The sequence below is a fragment of the Crinia signifera genome, chromosome 3 (genome assembly GCF_055691185.1).
Source record: "Crinia signifera chromosome 3, ASM5569118v1, whole genome shotgun sequence".
NCBI classification, from domain to species: domain Eukaryota; kingdom Metazoa; phylum Chordata; class Amphibia; order Anura; family Myobatrachidae; genus Crinia; species Crinia signifera.
The window spans coordinates 46916641-46937780 of record NC_139219.1 but is presented as its reverse complement, the minus strand read 5'-3'; the positions used below and the strand labels follow the sequence as shown (position 1 = coordinate 46937780).

Below are 21140 nucleotides of genomic sequence, written 5' to 3'. Positions count from 1 at the left end.
TAAGGTTATGCACCTTGGGAGACACAACCAGTGTGCTAGTTATAACCTTAGCGGAGAGGAACTGGGTAATTCCATACTTGAAAAGGATCTAGGAGTCCAAATAGACAGCAAACTGGGATGTAGTGCCCATTGTAATGTAGCAACAAAAAAGGCCAACAAAATTTTAGCATGTATTAAAAGGGGAATGGAAACTAGGGACTCAAGGGTAATTATGCCACTGTATAAAGCACTGGTAAGACCTCGAATACGGAGTGCAATTCTGGGCCCCACACTATAAAAGGACATCATAGAATTAGAAAAAATCCAAAGACGAGCAACAAAGCTTATTAGGGGAATGGAGAATTTAAGCTACGAGGAGAGATTAAGCAATTTGGGACTATTTACATTGGAAAAGAGACGTTTAAGGGGGGACATGCTCAACATGTACAAGTATATCAGGGGCCAATATAAGGAACTGTCACACACCCTCTTTTCTACTAGAAAGGAATCTAGGACACGAGGGCATGAGTATAGATTAGAAGAAAAAAATTTCATTCAGCTAGTAGAAAGAATTTCTTTACGGTCAGAACAGTCAAACTTTGGAACTCTCTTCCCGGAGAGGTGGTGTCGGCTGGCTCAATAAATGCGTTCAAGGCAAAGTTGGACAAACATTTACTGGATAAAAACACCCATGGGTACAAATAAGAAATATAATCTGTCTGTAAAATATCAGAACCTACCAAATCAGCAATGGATATCTATACCAGGTTGAACTAGATGGACGCAAGTCTTTTTCAGCCTTACCTACTATGTAACTATGTAACATTTATAGGCATTTTGGAGTGGTTTATACAATGAGACATACTATAAGACATGGAGCTGGGCTGGCTTACAGGGTACAGGGGAAACCCATGGTGGCCCCACTTCCAGGGGGCCCCACCTCTTCTTCTTGTTATCAGGTGCCCTTTTCTGTTGTGCATTGTTGTTATTGATATGCCACCTTTCCATGCATGGACTAGCAGTATTTACTATACTTTTTTCTAATATAATTCTAGAATGGTTAGCCAAACCTCTATGGCAGCTGGCCACACCCACTCTGGAGACTGACACACCCCTGGGCCCCTATAACTGCATTCTCTGGTGGGCCCTTTATGCCCCAGTCTGACCCTGGGAGGACAAAGATTTTGCTCCATTGGGTATCAGAGTGAGACCTATATCTTCCACCCATTTCTTCCATGAATTAGATTTTGATGTAGGCAATAAGTCTATAAGAATTTTAAACCAGAACGATATATCCCCTCTGGGTTCCTCTCTCCTGCTACACCGGGGAGCATCTTGCTGTAGATGGCTGCAGGGCCTCCTGGGCTCCTCCTCCCTGCACCCAGAAGGAGAAGTCGGTGTTGCTAGGGAGTAGGAGACCACTGGGTCCGGGCCTGCCCGGACGGTGTGTGGTGGTGGTATGCAAAAAGAAGCCCATAGGTGTTTCTCTGTGCATTGCCTGTTTAATGTGTTGGTGTTGTTTACTCTTTAAGGAGGTCATTCTGATTGATCCTGATTGACCAGCTTTGCGGGTCATCTAATCGGCGCCCGTGCGAATGCCCAACCCCTTGCATGCCAATTTGCGGGGGGCAAAATCATTCGATGTTCTCCGACCATCCAATGATTTCTACAGCGCTCACAGACCTAAAACACCTCTCTGGTGTCTAAGATCTGTGGCGTCCCTGTACAGGAAGAGTGCGGGCAGCTGACATCCGCTGATGTCAGCTGCACGGGGAAACCGCGTCGCTGCATAATTTCATAGGCACATTACATTGGAACGCCCAGCATTTTCATGAAATGCATGGCGTTCTGATTGGTGCAACCCATGGCTGCTGCCCCATGCCCCACATCCGCACTGCTAGGTGCGAACGGGCCGGCGAATAAGCAATTTCCCGCACGCACAAATCAGCTGCACATGCGCATAGAACAAGAATGTCCAATATTACCATGGATTCCCTTACAATAAGCTTTTTTTTTTTTTAAGAAGTCACGTGTTGTGCTTGTAGTCACAGCATATTAAAAAAAAGTGTTATTTAAAAAAAAAAAACATTTGGTTTAAACCAAAGGGTTTAAACCATCCAACACTGCATTGCATCCAAGATTTCCCATAGGAAACCAATGTATCCAAATAGAGAGGTCTCACACTGGCTGTCATGATCATCACAGGATCGGATCCCAAAATGATGTCTCCCATTGTGTGTGTTAAAAATGTATACCTTATAATCATTCTTTCAGCTTGAATGTGACCTAGGACTGGCACAAAATGGCTGACAGGCTGTGTCCTGTGCTTGAGATGGCAAATTCTGTCTTTCAGATAAGCTGCCAGAACAGGATTGTAAATCTTAATAGGTATACGACATGAACAGATAAGCACATCACCAGGCCATGGCTTGTCATCAGTCCAGTTAGGAGCGACAGTATACAGATCTTGTTATCAGACCTTGTATCCTGTCCATTGCATTTCAATATGTAATGGGCTTGTACATACAAAAGGAGAGTGGAAGCCTCCTTTCATGTACAAGGATCAATTACTTAGGGAAATTCATTAATGTCCAGCACTGAACTGTTAAAACTCTGGAAGATGGGGGGGGGGGGGGGTGATGGCACCTGCAGTGAGGTATATCTACATGGCTCTCATTGCAATCTGTGTACTTCTTGGGGATCAGCAAGCAGGCTGGAAGTGATAACAGTGTTGAGATTGTATTCTTCTGTGCGTACTCTTAAAATATATTTTATCATTTTTGTAACCATTTTTGTAACTAAAGTTCTGAAGTATTCTTGGAAATAAATAATTTCTAGTTCAGAAATCTGTGTTCCTTATGACTCAACGCCTAATGTGGCAGATGCAATAACGTTTTTATATATTGTATTGTGTGGTCAGGTGAGAGCAAAGCGTACCTTGCACGGAGTGGAAGCACTAAATCAGGCTTTGTTGGTGGCAGCACACCATATACATACCATCCAACATGATCGTCTCCAGGAGGGACACAATGCTCTGTTCTAAATGAATGCTTAAGGTGCCCATACACGGTACAATTATTGCATGCAATTTGGACTAGATTGCATCGCATCGCATATGTTTTGCAATGCAATTCTATGCAATCTAGTCCAAATTGCATACAATAATTGTACCGTGTATGGGCACCTTGACTTCTACATTTATGATTGCCAGCACCTGTTTTAAACAGGTTAATTGATAACAAAGGTGTTTCACCACAGGTGACGGCAATCTTAAATTAAGAGGGGAGTCCAGGAAGAGAGGGTTCTGTCCCTCCTGGAGAGGGTCATGTTGGGAGGTATGCTTATACATGTGACTCGTGTGTCCAAAGTGACTCCCACGTCACGGCCGGTGCTGTTGAGATAGACGTATCTGGAGGAGCGACTGGTAGGACCGTGACCAGGGCCGGTGCTAGGGTGTCTGGCACCCTCCTGCACACTATAAATTTGCGCCCTCCCACACTTTACAAAGGGACAGCGCTTGCCAAAGGTGCACGCTGAATAAAAGTATGTATAATAGTGGCTCTTATACACATAATTTGCAGCAATACCGTATGTAGACATTTTGGTCCCCCCCCCCCCCCCACACACACACACACGGGTTGGGATCATTTGGTCTATTGCATTATGGTCGAAAGTCATTAGGTCGAATCCATTAGGTCGACATGCTAAAAGGTCGACATGACTCTAGGTCGACATGGGAAAAGGTCGACATGATTCTCGGTCGAAAGGTCATTAGTTCGACAGGTCATTAGTTCGACAAGGTCATTAGTTCGACATTGTCTATGTCGACATTCACAAGGTCGACATGGGGTTTTTCACTGTTTTTTTTACCTGAATGTCAACACAGTCGACATGGACACAGTTTAAAGTGCACTGCATCCCCTCGCATCGCTCGCTGCGCTCGCGATGCGTCGGGCACGGTGCCTCGCTACGCTCGGCACACTATTTTATTCTCCCACCACGCCCTAGTGCAGGGATGGGGAACCTTCGGCCCTCCAGCTGTTGTTGAACCACATATCCCGGCATCCCTTGCAACATTTTTAGCAGGACCAAATAGCAAAACTGTAGCAGAGCATGCTGGGATGTGTAGTTCAACAACAGCTGGAGAGCCGAAGGTTCCCCATCCCTGCCCTAGTGGATGGTAGGGCATGAAATACCGCCTGTCGGCACATGTTGGCTCAAAAAACAGTGAAAAACTCCATGTCGACCTTGTGAATGTCGACATAGACAATGTCGAACTAATGACCTTGTCGAACTAATGACCTGTCGAACTAATGACCTTTCGAACTAGAATCATGTCGACCTTTTCCCATGTCGACCTAGAGTCATGCCGACCTTTTAGCATGTCGACCTAATGGATTCGACCTAATGACTGTCAACCATAATGCAGTAGACCAAATGACCGCATCCCCACACACACATACACAAAATCAGGGATAGTGCGCGCCGAAGGCGCACGCAAAAAATGAACACCCTATTGTCCGTTAAACATTATGGCGCACATCGTAATGTCCATTACACATTTTACCACACACCATAATGCCCATCATATTTTAAACACACTGTTATGCCTAGTACATATTATGCCAGACGCCATACTGCCCATCACATATTGGGGGAAATTTACTAAAGGAAATTTGTAAAAAATAGGTGTATTTGTATCCAGAAATATACTTATTTTTGACATTTACTATCCCGAAAATATGGCAATTCATATTCGTATTGATAGCACATCAATACGAATACGAATTGTCGTATTTTCGGTATAGTAAATGTCAAAAATAAGGGTATTTCTGGATACAAATACACCTATTTTTTTACAAATTTCCTTTAGTAAATTTCCCCCAATGATGCCATATGCCGCAATGCCTATTACATATTATGCCACATGCCGTAATGACCAATATATATATATACTCTGCCATAATACCCATTGCATATTATGCCACACACCATAATACTCCTTACACATTATATTGCACACCATTATGCCTATTACACATTATGCCGCACACCCTAATCCCTATTACATATTATGCCCCATAAGTGCCGCTTACCTTCATTAAAATGGTGAAATACCAACGCTCCGGGGCTTATGGGCCCTACATACGCAGAGATGTGTGCCAGAGATACATAACGGGAGATTCAGCACAAGAGATTTCCCTAAAAACGGAATTTTCAGATAATGAGCCACACACACACAGATTTGTGCCAGAGATTCATAATGGCAGATTCAGCATGAGAGATTTCAAATCTCTCACAGAAACTTCAGGGAAATAAAAAAAGTATTCAAAATTTTAATAAAGGGGTTGAACTAAAGCCTGGGGGAGTGTCACCTTCTTTGTCATTATTTATATATATATATATATATATATATAGAATCGGTACATCTGTCAGAATGAACTTAGGTCTACAGTCATTAGGTCGACCCCATTAGGTCGACTGGCAGGAAGGTCGACCTGATTTAATGTCGACATGGGCCAAGGTCGACAGGACTTAAGGTCGAATTTGCATAAAGGTCGACATGAGGAAGGTCGACTGGTCATAAGGTCGACATGGGTTTTTCACTGTTTTTTTATCCAAGTGTCGACACAGTCGACATGGACACAGTTGGCAATGAGAATCGGACCCTCGCATCGCCTGTCGGCACATGTCGGCTCAAAAAACAGTGAAAAACCCATGTCGACCTTATGACCAGTCGACCTTCCTCATGTCGACCTTTATGCAAATTCGACCTTTAGTCAGGTCGACCTTGGCCCATGTCGACCTTAAGTCAGGTCGACCTTCCTGCCAGTCGACCTAGTGGGGTCGACCTAATGACTGTAGACCTAAGTTCATTCTAATAGATGACCGCTTCCCCTATAAAATGCAGTATAGGCGCAAATCAATGTGCGCTGGTGGCCCAGCGCACATTCACTTGGAGCGGGCACCACACAGGGAGAGCCGGATCATCTCCATTATATATCTATCTATATTGGTGGCAGTGGTTATATATATATATATATATATATATATATATATATATATATATATATATATATATATATATATATATAGGGAAGGCTTGTTATTGGTGGCAGTGGTTATATATATATATATATATATATATATATATATATATAGGGAAGGCTTGTTATTGGTGGCAGTGGTTATATATATATATATATATATATATATATATATAACTAGGGAAGCCTTCTCATTGGCGGCAGTGGTTTTATTATATAGAAATAAATAGGGGTGCCTTATCATTGGTGGCAGTGGAGCTGCAGCAGCAGGGGGACGTCTGAGCGGGCAGGCGGCTTGAAGTACATCGCCGCCCGAGGAGGACAGGTGACGGGGACCGGGAGTTGCTGCGGGTAGGCAGCAGATTTGTCCAGTGTTTTCCCCCTGCTCCGTCTCCGTGCGGCGAGCAGGGGGAGGGGGGAGGGAGCAGGGGGAGGCGGTGCGGCGGCGGGTCTTTACGTGCGGCGAGCAGGGGGGGCGGCGTCCGGCGTGGCAAGGGGGGCGGCGTTGTGGGACATCAGGGCGTCGCTCAGAAGGCCCTGCTCACATCCGAGGCCACATATGAGCAGGAGCTTCTGAGCGACTGCTCTTGATTGACGGGCAGGTCCGTTCTGAATCTTGTGCAGATTCAGAACGGCGGGGGCGCGCATGCAAATCGCTGTGTGGGCTATACACACAGCGATTTACATGCATTTTCAGGCATTTTCTGAGTGATTTAGTAAAATCGCTCAGAAAATGCCTGAAAATTGTGCTGTGTGTGGGGCCCATAAGCCAAACGGTTGATATGTCACCGTATTGAATACAAGTAATTATGATCAAGTCTCAGAGTGCTGCTAATGAGTCAAATTCGGAGATATACATAAATACATATATATATATATATATATATATATATATATATATATATATATATATACACACATACACGCTCAATGCTTAAAATGTGTATCACATTTTTCATCAGGGTATGTAGGACACATTGAAACGTTGATAAAACAGGAATCGGTGTAGATTTATTGTAAGATGTACAGATTGCTGCCGAGTGGGGCTATATGTGTTTTCCCCTTAAAGCCATTAGGGGCAATACAAAGGGCACAGAGTAAATGAGTGTCTAAATTGTGTGCATAAATAATATATATAATATTAAAAACAATTTAATATGCTTAAGGAATAATTTGGCACTCTGGTTCAATAAGTTATATATATAATTAGTAGTTGATGTATTTTACCTGGTGGTCTAGGGTGAAAACGTTCAGCAGTTGTTTCCCTTCCATGCACCCCCTACCTCCTCCTCCCCCTCCCCAGAAGTCCTGGCATTGGTAGCAGCTCATACACTTACCCCAGGCAATGATGGCCCATAATGTAGCTGCTGTTCGAGGCGTGGGCTGCACCCATCACAGGCAGCGTCAGCGCAAAGCACAGCAACAGCGGAGCTGCCGACAATCCCTGTGAGGACCCGCGCTGGGGAAGAATCAATCACATGCTCTAGCGGCAGAGGAAGCATTGTTGCTGTGCTTTGTGCTGCCGCCGGCGCCGCTGTCTGTGTGACAGGCGCATCAAAAGCAGCACCCGGCAGTAGCAAAGTGGCAGTGCAGGGAGAGCGCGCCTCTTCAACATGGCGCCTCCCTGCACCGCAGGATCTGCTGAGTGGCCAGCGCCGGCCCTGACTGTGACACTGGCCATCATGGATTCAAAAGGAGGCTGCCTCTTCTCTGGGAGTTGGGTGGGTTTGTCTCACACCCCTTAGCTTAGTCTGCACACTCCAATGAAAGTGACCCTTCCATTGGTGTTTCTATAATGAGTGCAATGTGTGCAGCGCACATGGGCTTTACAGTAGAGAGCCTGGCCAGACCCAGGCACTTCTCAAGGGGTGTGGCCTAATTAAGGGAGGCATGGTCATGCACCTTTATAATAGAATAAAGATTTTTTTTACTTTAAGCACCTCAATGGGCACACTACGCTGATTCTGAAAAAAAATATTCTTCTTTTGTTCGCCCAATAACATTTTTTTTTCTCTCCAGCCAAAAAGCAGGAAATCGACGGAAACCTTTTTGAAATCATCACGGCATCTGAAGTGCATTACGTTCTGCAGGCAGCATCGGGAGAGGAACGGAAAGAGTGGATCAAAGCTATTCAAGCGGTGTCCAAGATCGGAAAATAAGACTAGTTATTCCTAGATAGAACCACTTTAGGGGGTCATTGTTCTATATATACTACTGAAATAGATGAAAGTTGCTGGCATGGTGTTAGAGACATCAGCAAAATAGGGAGCAGGGCTGCCACTATAAATTGTGGTGCCCTGGACAGATTTCTAAGCCCACCCCCTCCCTTCCCTCTCACTCTCCGCCCAGCTCTGCTAGTCAGACCAAAGTGCAGGCTCCTCCTCTCCTTTCACTGAGCTGCCCCTGCTGAATCCCACTGCTCCAAAAGTGTTGGTTTAGGTGTACAGTCTTCTCCTCCACCTCCAGATGCTGGTGGCCATTTAAAATATGGCGCTGGCTTGTGAGCCAATTGGAGCTCGTGGCCCGGCAGCCAATCAGAGAGGCTGCCGATATTGGAGTTTCGATTGGCTCACCAGACGTTACCAGCATCTGGAGGTGAAGGAGAAGCCTGCGCTCTAGAAGCCCACCGGGAGCCATGGGCTTCAGCGGGGACAGCTCAGCAGAGGCAGTCAGGGGGTGCGGATGGCGGAATGAGTGGCCGGCCCAGGACAGCTGTCCCCACAGTATCCTCTTCATGGTGACAGAAATGAAAATTGTAAATTATGAACAAGACAACTAATAAATTGTACAAACTGTCTCATTCATTTTGTGTTTCTGATTGCTGAAAAGGGAATGGTTAAGTCATTAAAATAAGTATTTTGTAAAAGGTCATTAATATAATTTTATTGTTAATCCTTACACATTGTAAGCAGTGTGTGACCCAGTATTTAGCTCTATGCACCAACATACCTATGTATGAAATATGTTACACAATACATTATTAAATGGAAGAAACAATCTATGTCTCTGTTTTGGTACTTTTTGCGCAAACATTAAGTGACCACTAATTGTGGCTGGTCTGCTACATGAGTGTTACCGGATGGCGAGAGATAGGGATGGCCATTGTTGCCATTGCCATTCTGCAACTGGCCATCGATAGTGCTTAACTATGCAATGGATGACCATCAATATTTTTACATATCGATGGTCACCCATTGTGTTTGATTGATTGGCCTGTGGGCCAATCAAAACACGGGGGTGTGGCTTTGTGGGTGTCGGGGGCGGAGCTATGCTCTGTGTCCCGGCACTTTGGGGAAAAAAAAGCAAAACATTGTTTTGCTATTCCATCGATGGATGGAAACCATCTGGTTCTCCCCCATCAATGGCAAAAGTATTCAACATCGGCCATGAACCATCGATGATTTTGAATCATCGATGGTCGATGGCCATCCCTAGCGAGAGCCCCTTACTCCAGTTTTAGCTTTTCTCACAATGCCGAAATGCAAACGAACGCCATTACATGTTTTCAAGATCACATTACAAGCCGGCTTATTGAGGAGTTTATTCAGACCTGATCACAAAGATGCTTTTATCTCAAATGGACAAAACAATGTTGCACTGCAGGTGGGGCACATGTAACATGTGCAGAGAGTTACGGTGCCCATACGGGAGAAGTCGCCAGCGACCCCCCCTTGATCTACTCGGGACCTTCCTGGGCGGCAGGATTGCATGTGATACATGGCATGCGATCCCAGCCAAGCCTGCCTGGCTCAGAAGCAATCCGCAGGTTCCAGCATGGCACTGCACATCGCATCAGACCTGCTGTTATTCAACTGCAATTTTGGGTCTTTTCCTGCTACTGATCGCCGCAATCGCAGGAAAGGAGCCCAAATTGCATGTAAATTGCATAGTGTATGGGGGCCTTTAGATTTGGGTGGGTGTGTTCACACTGAAATTTAATTTGCAGAGTAAAAATAATCAGCCAGTATTTACCCTGCACAGAAACAAGATAACTCACCCAACCCTAACTCTCTCTGCATATGTTACATCTGCCCCACCTACAGTGCAGCCAGGTTTTGTCCATTAGAGAAAAAAATAGCTTTATGTTCAGGTCTGAATAACCCCCTGAGTTGGGAGTAATGCAAAATAGAGCAAATAATATCCCCTGCACACAAAGCGAAGCGAAAATATCCAGTAAAAATGCCAGTGTCGCCCAAATTTGTTATATAAATTCAAGTAAAAAATGTTGTGTAAAAAAAGATTATATTTCCTATATAAGGTAAACATGAGAGGTCATATTGATAACTAAAAATGTTTGCTTGCCAATTTTCACACCCATTTTGACAGATTTGCTTAGCACTAAAAGGATTCATCACAAGTCGCTGGTGGAAATAGCTATGTGTGTAGGCTCTCTAACTGTGCACTTGTACAAACCATGCTGCAATGTAAGGGGGCAAATACGCTGCCATTTATAATTGAATTTGGAAACCCCCCTTCTCAGAATCTGTCTGCACCTGTTACATCTGCCCCACCTGCAGTGCATCATGGTTTTATTATCCAGGTGCAGTTATTTGAGCTGCCCGTTTCACAGAGCGGGGGGGAGGGGGGGGGGGGGGGGGGCTGGAAGGCACGTCCGATGATTTATGTGGATGCTTATAGCTGTATCTTCTGCCTCGGTAATGTCATTACTTGTAGTGAATGAATAGTTCTCATCATTAGCAATAGTTGATAACAAATGATTGTCCCCATTGTAAATACAGCTACAACTTTATTCCTATGTACAGTAAATACAGTAAGTAGTAAATCATTACTTTTTTTTTCAAGCCATGTGAAATATTAACATTAGAACACAATTGTAATTGCACATACTGTATTCACCTCTATCACACTGCAAGAACTGCCATTTCCCCCATTACCCTACCCTACATGATGTGCCAGACACTAAAATAAATGAGTTTCATACAGGCAGCCAGCAGCAGAGCCTCTGTACAAAAAGGGAAGCTAGAAATTCAGTTTTGGCCAGATCAATTCTTAACTTTTTTTGTGCAATGCATAAATAAAAGGATGTTTGCAAATTATACAAGCAGTTCAGGCAGCTGCCACCAGGTGGAGCTTGTATACAATGTATAGTGTGACAGAACAGTAACTTAAAGTAACACAGCAGAGCTGCAGCTAACATATTGCAAATCGGGTTGGGATCATTTGGTCTACAGCATTATGGTCGATGGTCATTAGGTCGACACCATTAGGTCGACATGGGAAAAGGTCGACATGGTTCTTGGTTGAAAGGTCGTGAGGTCGACAGGTCATTAGTTCGACATTGTCTATGTCGACAGTCAAAATGTCGACATGGGGTTTTACACAGTTGTTTTACCTGAATGTCAACACAGTCGACATGGACACAGTTTAAAGTGCACTGCATCCGCTCGCTATGCTTCAAGCACGTGTCGGCTCAGAAAACAGTGAAGAACCCCATGTCGACCTTTTTACTGTCGACCTAAACAATGTCGAACTAATGACCTGTCGAACTAATGACCTGTCGAACTAATGACCTTTCGACCTAGAACCCTGTCGACCTAGACCCATGGTGACCTAATGGTGTCGACCTAATGACTGTCGACCATAATGCTGTAGACCAAATGACCGCATCCCTCTAGGATGTATAAGGCTTTAGCTCTTGAACTAATTCTTTGTGTTTAATAGTCATTGAGAGATAGATTTGTAGTGTATTTTAGTCATTTTAAGTAGAGAAGCTGTTTTTGATGTGGCTAAACCCTTCTGTACACACGTCATTCATGCCAACACAAGTGGTGTCCTGACAGAGGCCATTCATTTATTGATGATAAGCTCCTCTGTATGATTCTCTCTCCTACATCAGCTCCGTACGGCTACTGATTTATGTCGATATAAAAAATAAGAGAAATAAATAAACCTAACTCAAATAATAATGATAATAATAATAATCCTATATAATAAACATGTAACATTGCTTCTCACCTCTATGGGCATAATCCCAGTGCTCTGCACACTGGCAACCACTAGATGGCGATGACAGAGCAATTCCAGATCCCAACACTGACATTACCATAATGTTGTTCCATCAATACTGTATGTCGGTCTGGTAATTAGGATGTAACTAGTTACCAGCCGGTCAAATGACAAAGCTGCTGGGAGACGGGGTTCTGTCGTGCCGGTGAATGTGTGTGCGCCAATCTGACCATAGTGTCTTCGGGCATCTAGTGGCTGCAGGTGCACCACAGAGGTGGGGAGTAGCACTAGACTTTTATTATATGCATAATAATATACCCAATAAAGTACAGTGTAAAGTGAGCTGCTTGCCATACCTCGTGCCATAGTCTAATGCTTACAAGTCCCAGTCCAATCATCTAACTCTTTGGGATGCCAATCCCGGGGCATTTTACGGATTGGCAATCGTAATAAAAAAAAAGTGCGCATCCATCCACACCAGTCGCCCCGCACATTTACTTACCCTGTCGGGCAGCCAGGAGCGGGGTGGACAGCATCGGGGAGGGGGCGCCTTGTGAGGAAAGCGGCGATGTGCGAGGGCGACAGTGAGACCTCTTGCTGTCACCCTGCGCAGGCCGAACGCCGGGTCGGGAGCAGCCGGGCAGCATCTGAGCGGCTGCCTGCTCAGATGCTGCCCGGCATTAGACTGCGCATGTGCAGTCTAATCCCTAAATCTCAGGATTACATACTCCAATCCTGGGATTGAAATCCTGCACATTTTGGGGGCAAATCCCGTAATCCTGCTGATCCTGATCCCGAGATTGACCACCCGAGTCACAGTACCTTTAACATTCCTTTTGGTCAAAATAGAATTCTATATCTAGCATAATGTTCCATAAAGTTATGCAAAAATTCCCCATAGTCTCAAATAAATTTGTATTTATTATATTGTATTTGCATGTTTTGCTAGACCTACACATTCTTCTAGCTTCCACTACAATCCTATAGGGATCAGGGACCAGTGAGAGCTACTGTATGACCTAATTGGTTATTGTGTGTATAATCTCATGTATTCGCCTGTTTATCCATTATCAGTGTGCAAATGCCCTCATTGATAGGAAACTTTCACCTATTGTGAACCCTGTCTGTCATCACTTCACTTTATTTATGACTTGTACTTAAGTAAATATACAAAGCTACAGTGTGTAATTACTCCGCTACATGGCAGGCTTTATTCTTATTTATAATTAGCCACTTCTAACTTGTGCAACCTGTAAAATTAGATACTGTAGTGTCTACACGTGTACTCAATATATTCCAGTTTAAATTACTATATACAGTATGCACTCACAGGATGTGGCCGACATCCACACCCTATAACTATTCAATTAAATCATTACAAATATGAAAAAAAAAAATATATATATGGTGGTGGATTTTCCTGTAGGAGAAGGAGCTCATTTAGGAGGACTCATCTGGTGTTATCTGTATTGGAAAACAATTCAATATAAGTCTACACTAAAATAATTGGTCCAGCACTGAATGCATAGGATATTTTTTTCACAGAATTGGGCTGATATATTACAACTCTAATCCCCGCTAAGGAAAGCTATCTCGGGATTCCTTTAAAGAATTAGGGCGGTTAGTAGATCCAGCTCCAGGAAGATTTACTATAGCCTTCTAAGGACGAGGTTTAACACGTCTGGATACTCATTGGAAGAATTTGAACTATCTCCCCTGATGAAGTCTATATTAGACGAAACGTGTTGGGACATTGTTTGAACTATATAAGAGTCGAATAAAGAACCTTCTTGGAAATCCAACGTTTTTGGTTTTATGAACTTTGGTGTGATACATGGACATTTAATCTAGGCGCTATACCACCATTTGGGAAGTATATATATATATATATATATATATATATATATATATATATATATATATATATATATCATGAAGTCCAGCCCATAGGATTGGGCATAAAAGACGAGATGCGTCAAGGTTATTCTCTGTTCTGCCTGAGCATCCTCGCTTTACTCTGTTTTATGTAAGATTATTTTTACCTTTTTATCTCCTGTCATGTTACATTAAAACTCCTTAAGTTGATACACTATGCGAGTAGATGTTTTATATACCCACATGACAAACTACACGCAACTGGGAAAATTTTGAGAGGGACAGTGATCCAGAAAGATTCTGACACAGCGTGGACAGACGATCCCCTGACCATTATAAAACCCTTGTGATGAGCTTTGATATTATCCACTGAATTCAGGCAGAGCCTGTGACCAGAGCACATCTACTAAAGGTGAGAATTGCCTTTGGAATAATCCCAGATTCTGTACTGAATTTACAGTTTTTATCCAATTAAGGTACTTTACTGTTTCAAGGACCCACTTACCACCTTATTAAGAATTGTTTCTTCTTGTGATAGCTGCCGTAATAAATTCTTGTGATCCGTAAACCCCTGATGAAGTCCCATTAAGGGACTAAACGCGATGGATATCTTCTTCTGCTGTTATCAAGTACCCATCCCACTCAGTGCCCACACCTATTTCATTCGGGCACCACAGCATTCCCACCTTGTTCCAACATCCTTCTCACTCCATACATCCATCTATCTAATTTAGGGGGAGATTCTCTAAGCAAAAAATGCTGTAAAAACCCTGCCGCCTCGCACGGACCTCACGCCGCCCCGCATCGCCCCCTCACCTGTGTCCGGGCAGCACAGAGTTGTGCTGCCCGGACCTGTGACCTCCTCCCTGCACTGATTCTCTTCCGGGTGCAGGGAGGAGGAGAGCCCGGCACAGCAGCAGCAGCGCCAGGTGTGGGAGGGAGGGGGGAGCCGCCGGGACCTGCTGGGACCCGGCGACTCTCACCGCAAAGGACAGCTCTTAACGCAAGAGCTGTCCTTTGCTATAATTATCGCATATGTTAGAACATATGCGATAATTATAAATGCGATGGGCGGCGAAGGGGGGCGGAGATTCTTAGAGAATCTCCCCCTTAGTATACACATTTAGCTCCCTCAAACATTTTGGTTAATTGCTAAAACTATAATACCCCATCTATGGTCTATGCATCTACACTTTACTTCCAATATACGCTTCCATGCTGCTCTGTCTTCCCCCAACCTTACTGCTGTGTTCTCTCATCTGTGCTAGTCTGTACTAATTTATCAGCACCATCTGTCTTTCCCCATACCACCGTTTCCTTCTCTCTGCGCTGCTCAGTGTTTCCCTCTTCAACATCACTCTTACTCCTCCCATACATGCCACACTGTCTTCTCTCCCATCTTCACCAGTTTTCTACCCACCAATGCCAGTGTTTTCAACCTATCTGCATCTTAACCCCTCATCAGCACCACTCTGTCTCCCTTCTGTATAATTTCCCCCCTATCCCCCCAGTCTTACCCCATTAATTTAGCTGACATTGCCGGCTTACCAAAGGTAAGTATTGAGGTCACCCTGTGTGTCACCCCCCTACAGTCCCCTGCACCCTGTGTGTCACCATCCCTACACCCTGTGTGTCACCCCCCTACAGTCCCCTGCACCCTGTGTGTCACCATCCCTACAGTCCCCTGCACCCTGTGTGTCACCCCCCCTACAGTCCCCTGTACCCTGTGTCATACTCCCTACAGTCCTCTGCACCCTGTGTGTCACACTCCCTACAGTCACTACACCCTGCGTGTCACCCACCCCCCACATACCCTGCATGTCACCACCTATACATTCCCTTGCACCCTGTGAGTCACACCCCCCACAGACCCTGTTTGTCAAGCCCCAACAGTCCCCTGCACCCTGTATCACCCCCCTACAATACCCTGCACCATGTATGTCACCACCTATACAGTCCCCTGCACCCTGTCTCACACCCCCACAGACCCTGTGTGTCACCCCCTTACAGCCCCCTGCACCCTGTGTGTCACCAGCCTACAGTCCCCTGAACCCTGTGTGTCACCCCCTACTGTTCCCTGCACCCTGTGTATCACCCCCTACAGTCACTACACCCTGCATGTCACACCCCCCACAGACCCTGTGTGTCAGCCCCCACCGTCATCTGCACCTTGTGTGTCACACCCCTACAGTCCCCTGAACCCTGTGTGTCACCCCCTTACAGTCCCCTGCACCCTGTGTATCACCCCCTACAGGCACTACACCCTGCATGTCACTCCCCCCACAGACCCTGCGTGTCACTAACTATGCAATCGCCTGCACCCTTTGTGTCACCACCTATACAGTCCCCTGCATAGGTGCCGATTCTGTGGGTGCTCCAGGGCCCGAGCACCCACGGAAATTGAAGAGCACCCATGGGCCCGAGTCCCGCTGCTGGGCCGCCATATTAACTTGCTAATTTGCGGCTGCAGCACCCACATTGCTGGACTCGCCACCTGGGAAACAGTATGCCGGGAAGAGTGTATTCTGTCCGCGGAGTACCTGCACTGTGGGGGCATTTATGTACCTGCACTGTGGGGGCATTTATGTATGTGGAACTCTGTTGCTGTAATTTAAATATTGGAGACAACTGTGCTCCGTAATATAAATTGGTATTATTTTGTGGCCACACCCCTTCCCCATGAAGCCACTCCTCTATATTTTTGGATTGAGCACCCACCAGCAAAAGCATAAATCGGCACCTATGCATACCTCCCAACATGACCCTCTCCAGGAGGGACACAATGCTCTGTTTCTGGACTTCCCTGGTAATGTATGATTGCCATCACCTGTGTTGAAGCACCTTTCTTATTAATTAACATGTTCAACACAGGTGCTGGCAATCATACATTAGAGGAAAGTCCAGAAGCAGAGCATTGTGTCCCTCCTGGAAAGGGTCATGTTGGGAGGTATGCCTATGGTCCCCTGCACTCTGTTATAAAAAGTAGGCAGGTATGCTTCACCTTGTGTGTCACCTCCCTACAGTCTCTTTCATCATGTGTCACAAGCACTACAGTTCCCTGAACCCTGTGTGTTAACCCCTACAATTCCCTGCACCCTGTGTGTCACACCCCCCACAGATCCTGCGTGTCAGACCCCACAGTCCCCTGCACCCTGTATGTCACACCCTACAGTCACCGGCACCCTGTGTATCACCCCCTACAGCCCCCTTCACCCTGTGTGACACCCCCTACAGTCACTACACCTTGCATGTCACCACCCACAGACCCTGCGTGTCACTACCTATGCAATCGCCTGCACCCTGTGTGCAGGGGCGGATTTAGGTGTCAGACCGCCCCTAGGCACCACATTATTTGCCCCCCCCCCCCCCCCCCCCCCACAAACACACACCTGTTATAGTGAGGGTGGGGTGGGGTAGAGAATGAGAGAGGATGCTCTGTCCAAAGCAGCACAGGCAACGTCAACTCCACAAGTAACTCCAGGCTGCTAATCCCGGGTCATTCACTGTGCACAATGATGGCAGTCCATAGCATACCACTCACTGTGCACCCGACACAGCTGCACACAGGGGGCTTACCTAGGATGACGGCAAGTCTCCCCTCCAGTGTGTTCAGGTGTCTTCAGCGGCACCTCTCCCCGAAGGTCACCGCTGTCTTGAGCGGCCGGGGTCTTCACTGCAGCCACCCGCACTCAGGTCTCCCTCTCTGTCTGCTGCTTGGAAACTTCAGTGACTCCCGGCATCTTCACTGTTGTGGACCGCCCGGAAGCTACACCCGCGGCCGCTGTCATCCTCACTTATCACCCTGGGATGACAGCGAGTCCCAGGATCCCTTCTCCATCTGCTGCTGGGTCTCTCTCTGCAGCCTGGAAGCTGAAGCTGCAGCCGTCGCCATCTTCGCTGGTGACTTTCCAGGGGATATTAACAGCTCCGTGGATCTCTTCTCTGCTACCCGTCAACAGGTATCTAAGGGCTGCCTCTCACCAGCGCCTGATATTCAGCACTCGATCTGCGGTGCCGGTTCACAGATGCTGAAGTGGGGCACTTCCAGCACGGTGCAACAATATTTTTAAAAGAAAAATAAATTACGCCACTGCTTGCCGCCCCCCAGCAGGTGCCTCACGGGCCTAGTGGAAAATCCGGCCCTGCCTGTGTGTCACCAAAAAACAGTTCCCTGCACCCTGTTATAAAAAGTAGGCAGGTATGCTTCACCCTGTGTGTCACCCCCTATAGTCTCTTTCATCATGTGTCACAAGCACTACAGTTCCCTAAACCCTGTGTGCCACCCCTACAGTCCCCTGCACCCTGTGTATCACCCCCTTTACAGTCCCCTGCACCCTGTGTGTCACCCCCTACAGTCCCCTGCACCCTGTGTGACACCCCCTACTACAGTCACTACACCCCGCATGTCACACACCCCACAGACCCTGCATGTCACCCTGTGTGTCACCCCCTATACAGTCCCCAGAACTCTGTTATAAAAAGTAGGCAGGTATGCTTCACCCTGTGTGTCACCCCCCTACAGTCTCTTTCATCATGTGTCACAAGCACTACAGTTCCCTGAACCCTGTTTCACCCCCTACAGTTCCCTGCACCCTGTGTGTCACCCCCCCCCCACAGACCCTGTGTGTCAGCCCCCACAGTCCCCTGCACCCTGTGTGTCACACCCCTACAGTCCCCTGCACCCTGTGTATCACCCCTACAGTCCCCTGCACCCTGTGTGACAGCCCCTACAGCCACTACACCCTGAATGTCACCCCCCCCACAGTCCCTGCGTGTCACTACCTATACAATCGCCTGCACCCTGTGTGTCACCACCTATACAGTCCCATGCACTCTGTTATAAAAAATAGGCAGGTATGCTTCACCCTGTGTGTCACCCCCCCCCCCCCTACAGTCTCTTTCATCATGTGTCACAAGCACTACAGTTCACTGCACAATGTGTAGCCCCCTGCACAAGACTGCTTCCCACTCTCTCCTCATGCCCGACTGCCGTTGCAAAAGTTGAAATGTCTATCTTTATAATGGGGCATATTTCACTAAATTAAAAAAAATACTGCAATGATCTGCAGAACCTTTACCCCAAAAGGCACTACACTGGGAAAAGCTCTAGCTAATAAAACAAACCCCAAGTCTTACTTCTTCTTCTACCCTAAGTTATGCCTTCCCAAAAATCTCCTCATAGACTACATGGGAAAATGGTCTTTAAAAGACAAACAGGAAGTGGCTGAAAAAAATTACAGCTGAAAATTTAGGTTACTCCCAATTAGGGATGTGCACTGGCCACTTTTTGGGTTTTGGGTTTTGATTACCTTGAGGTTTTGGGTTCTAATAGGTTTTGGCAAAACACCTCCTTAGTGTTTTGTGTTTGGATTTTTTTGTTAAAAAAGCATAAAAACTGCTAAAATTGCAGAATTGTTTTTTTTTTTGCTCCTACAATAACTATATTAACCTCAATAACATTCATTTCCACTCATTTCCAGTCTATTCTGAACACCTCACACCTCACAATATTGTTTTAAGGGCAGAAGGTTGCACCGAGGTAGCTGGATAACTATGCTAAGCCACACAAGTGTGCGGCACAAACACGTGGCTCATGTAAGAGTGGCACTGCAGCGGTAGATACGGCAGTACTAGGCACCAAACAGGTAGATAAGGCAGTACTAGGCACCAGACAGGTAGATATGTCAGCAATACTAGTATGTGCACCACCAGAATTTATAATAATTAATTTTATTATTAGGTACTGCTTGGCACTCAGTGGCACACGTCAGTGCACCAGCAGCATGGAATCATTTTTTACAATCTCACGCAGCACAAGTATTATTTTTTAATTAAATTATATTTAGCAGCCTAGCATGTAGTTGAACTACTAGGTAGGTACACTTAGGCAGTAACACTGCCAGTGGCAACAGTGGACTGAGTAAATAATACTGGCAACCTCTATTCACAGTATTCAGTGCAGGCAGCACCAGTGGACTATATATAATTCAATTAATTAAGTATTAATAATATAGCAGCCTAGTAGGTAGAGAAAATAAACTACTAGGTAGGTAGGCAGTAGCACTGCCAGTGGTCACCACAAAAGGTAGTTATATGACACACCACCAGTAGCTTTATGCAGTGCACCAGCAGAATTTATAATAATTAATTTTATTATTAGGTACTGCTTGGCAGTGGCACTCAGTGGCACACGTCAGTGCACCAGCAGCATGGAATTATTTTTTAAAGTCCCACACAGCACAAGTATAATTTTTTTTATTAAATTAGATATACCTGTAGCAGCCTAGTATGTACTAGGTAGGTACACTAGGTATGCAGTAGCACTGCCAGTGGCAACAGTGGACTGAGTAACTAAATAATACTGGCAGATTCAGTGCAGGCAGCACCAGTGGACTATATATAATATCATTAATTAGTCATATAATATATATTACAGCACAGCACCAGAGATAAGCCCCAGCACAGAGGAGACAGTAGTACTACAGGTACACAGTTAGACTGTCCTCCTTGCTAGGGAGAGCCCACCCTAAGCAGAGAGGAGAACAGAGTACACAGCAGCACTGAGGGAGACAGCCCCAGCGAATAAAATAATTACAGCACAGCACACCAGAGGTAGACCGCACAGAGGAGACAGTAGTACTACAAGTACACAGTTAGACTACACAGCAGCACTGAGTGACAGCCCCAGCGAATAAAAAATATTGTGTTCAAGGTCAAGCTCAAGCTCAAGTTTAAGCCCCAGCAGCAGCACCAACACACCCTCTCCCAACCCACTACTAGACTGGAGTGAAGATGGCGGGTGCAGCAGCTGCTATTAAAAGCCTCGCGAAATCCGGCGCCGGGAGATGACGTTCTGACCACGCGGACGGACCCGAGTCAGGCGGGAATCTCCGAGCGCTGCTCGGAACCGGGCTCGGAATGATGACGTTTGTGGGGGCTCGGATCTCTGGAATCCGAGTCTGCACATCTCTACTCCCAATTCCTCATTTTTTATTATTTTACCCTGAAATTTGGCATGCAGCACCGGGTGACGATTTGTTCATGCCAAATTTCACCTCAGTACATATATATATATATATTAGGGATGTGCACCGGCCACTTTTCGGGTTTTGGGTTTTGGGTTCTGATTACCTTGAGGTTTTGGGTTCTAATGGGTTTTGCCAAAACACCTCCTAAGTATTTTGTGTTTGGATTTCTTGGGTTTTGGGTTCTGATTTTTTTGTTAAAAAAGCTTAAAAACTGCTAAAATCGCAGCGGCACAAACACTAGACT

The 21140-nt window shown here is 45.8% G+C and overlaps 1 protein-coding gene across 1 annotated transcript in view; it reads left to right on the top strand.

Annotated features, from left to right (window-relative positions):
* PLEK (pleckstrin) overlaps positions 1-8830 on the top strand; it is a 52777-nt gene extending 43947 nt beyond the window's left edge. Inside the window, exon 9 of the mRNA XM_083175739.1 lies at positions 8046-8830. Coding sequence (XP_083031865.1) covers positions 8046-8185 — 140 coding nt within the window. The 3' untranslated portion in view covers positions 8186-8830. The remainder of the gene's footprint in view (positions 1-8045) is intronic.
* The last annotated feature ends 12310 nt before the right edge of the window (positions 8831-21140 follow it).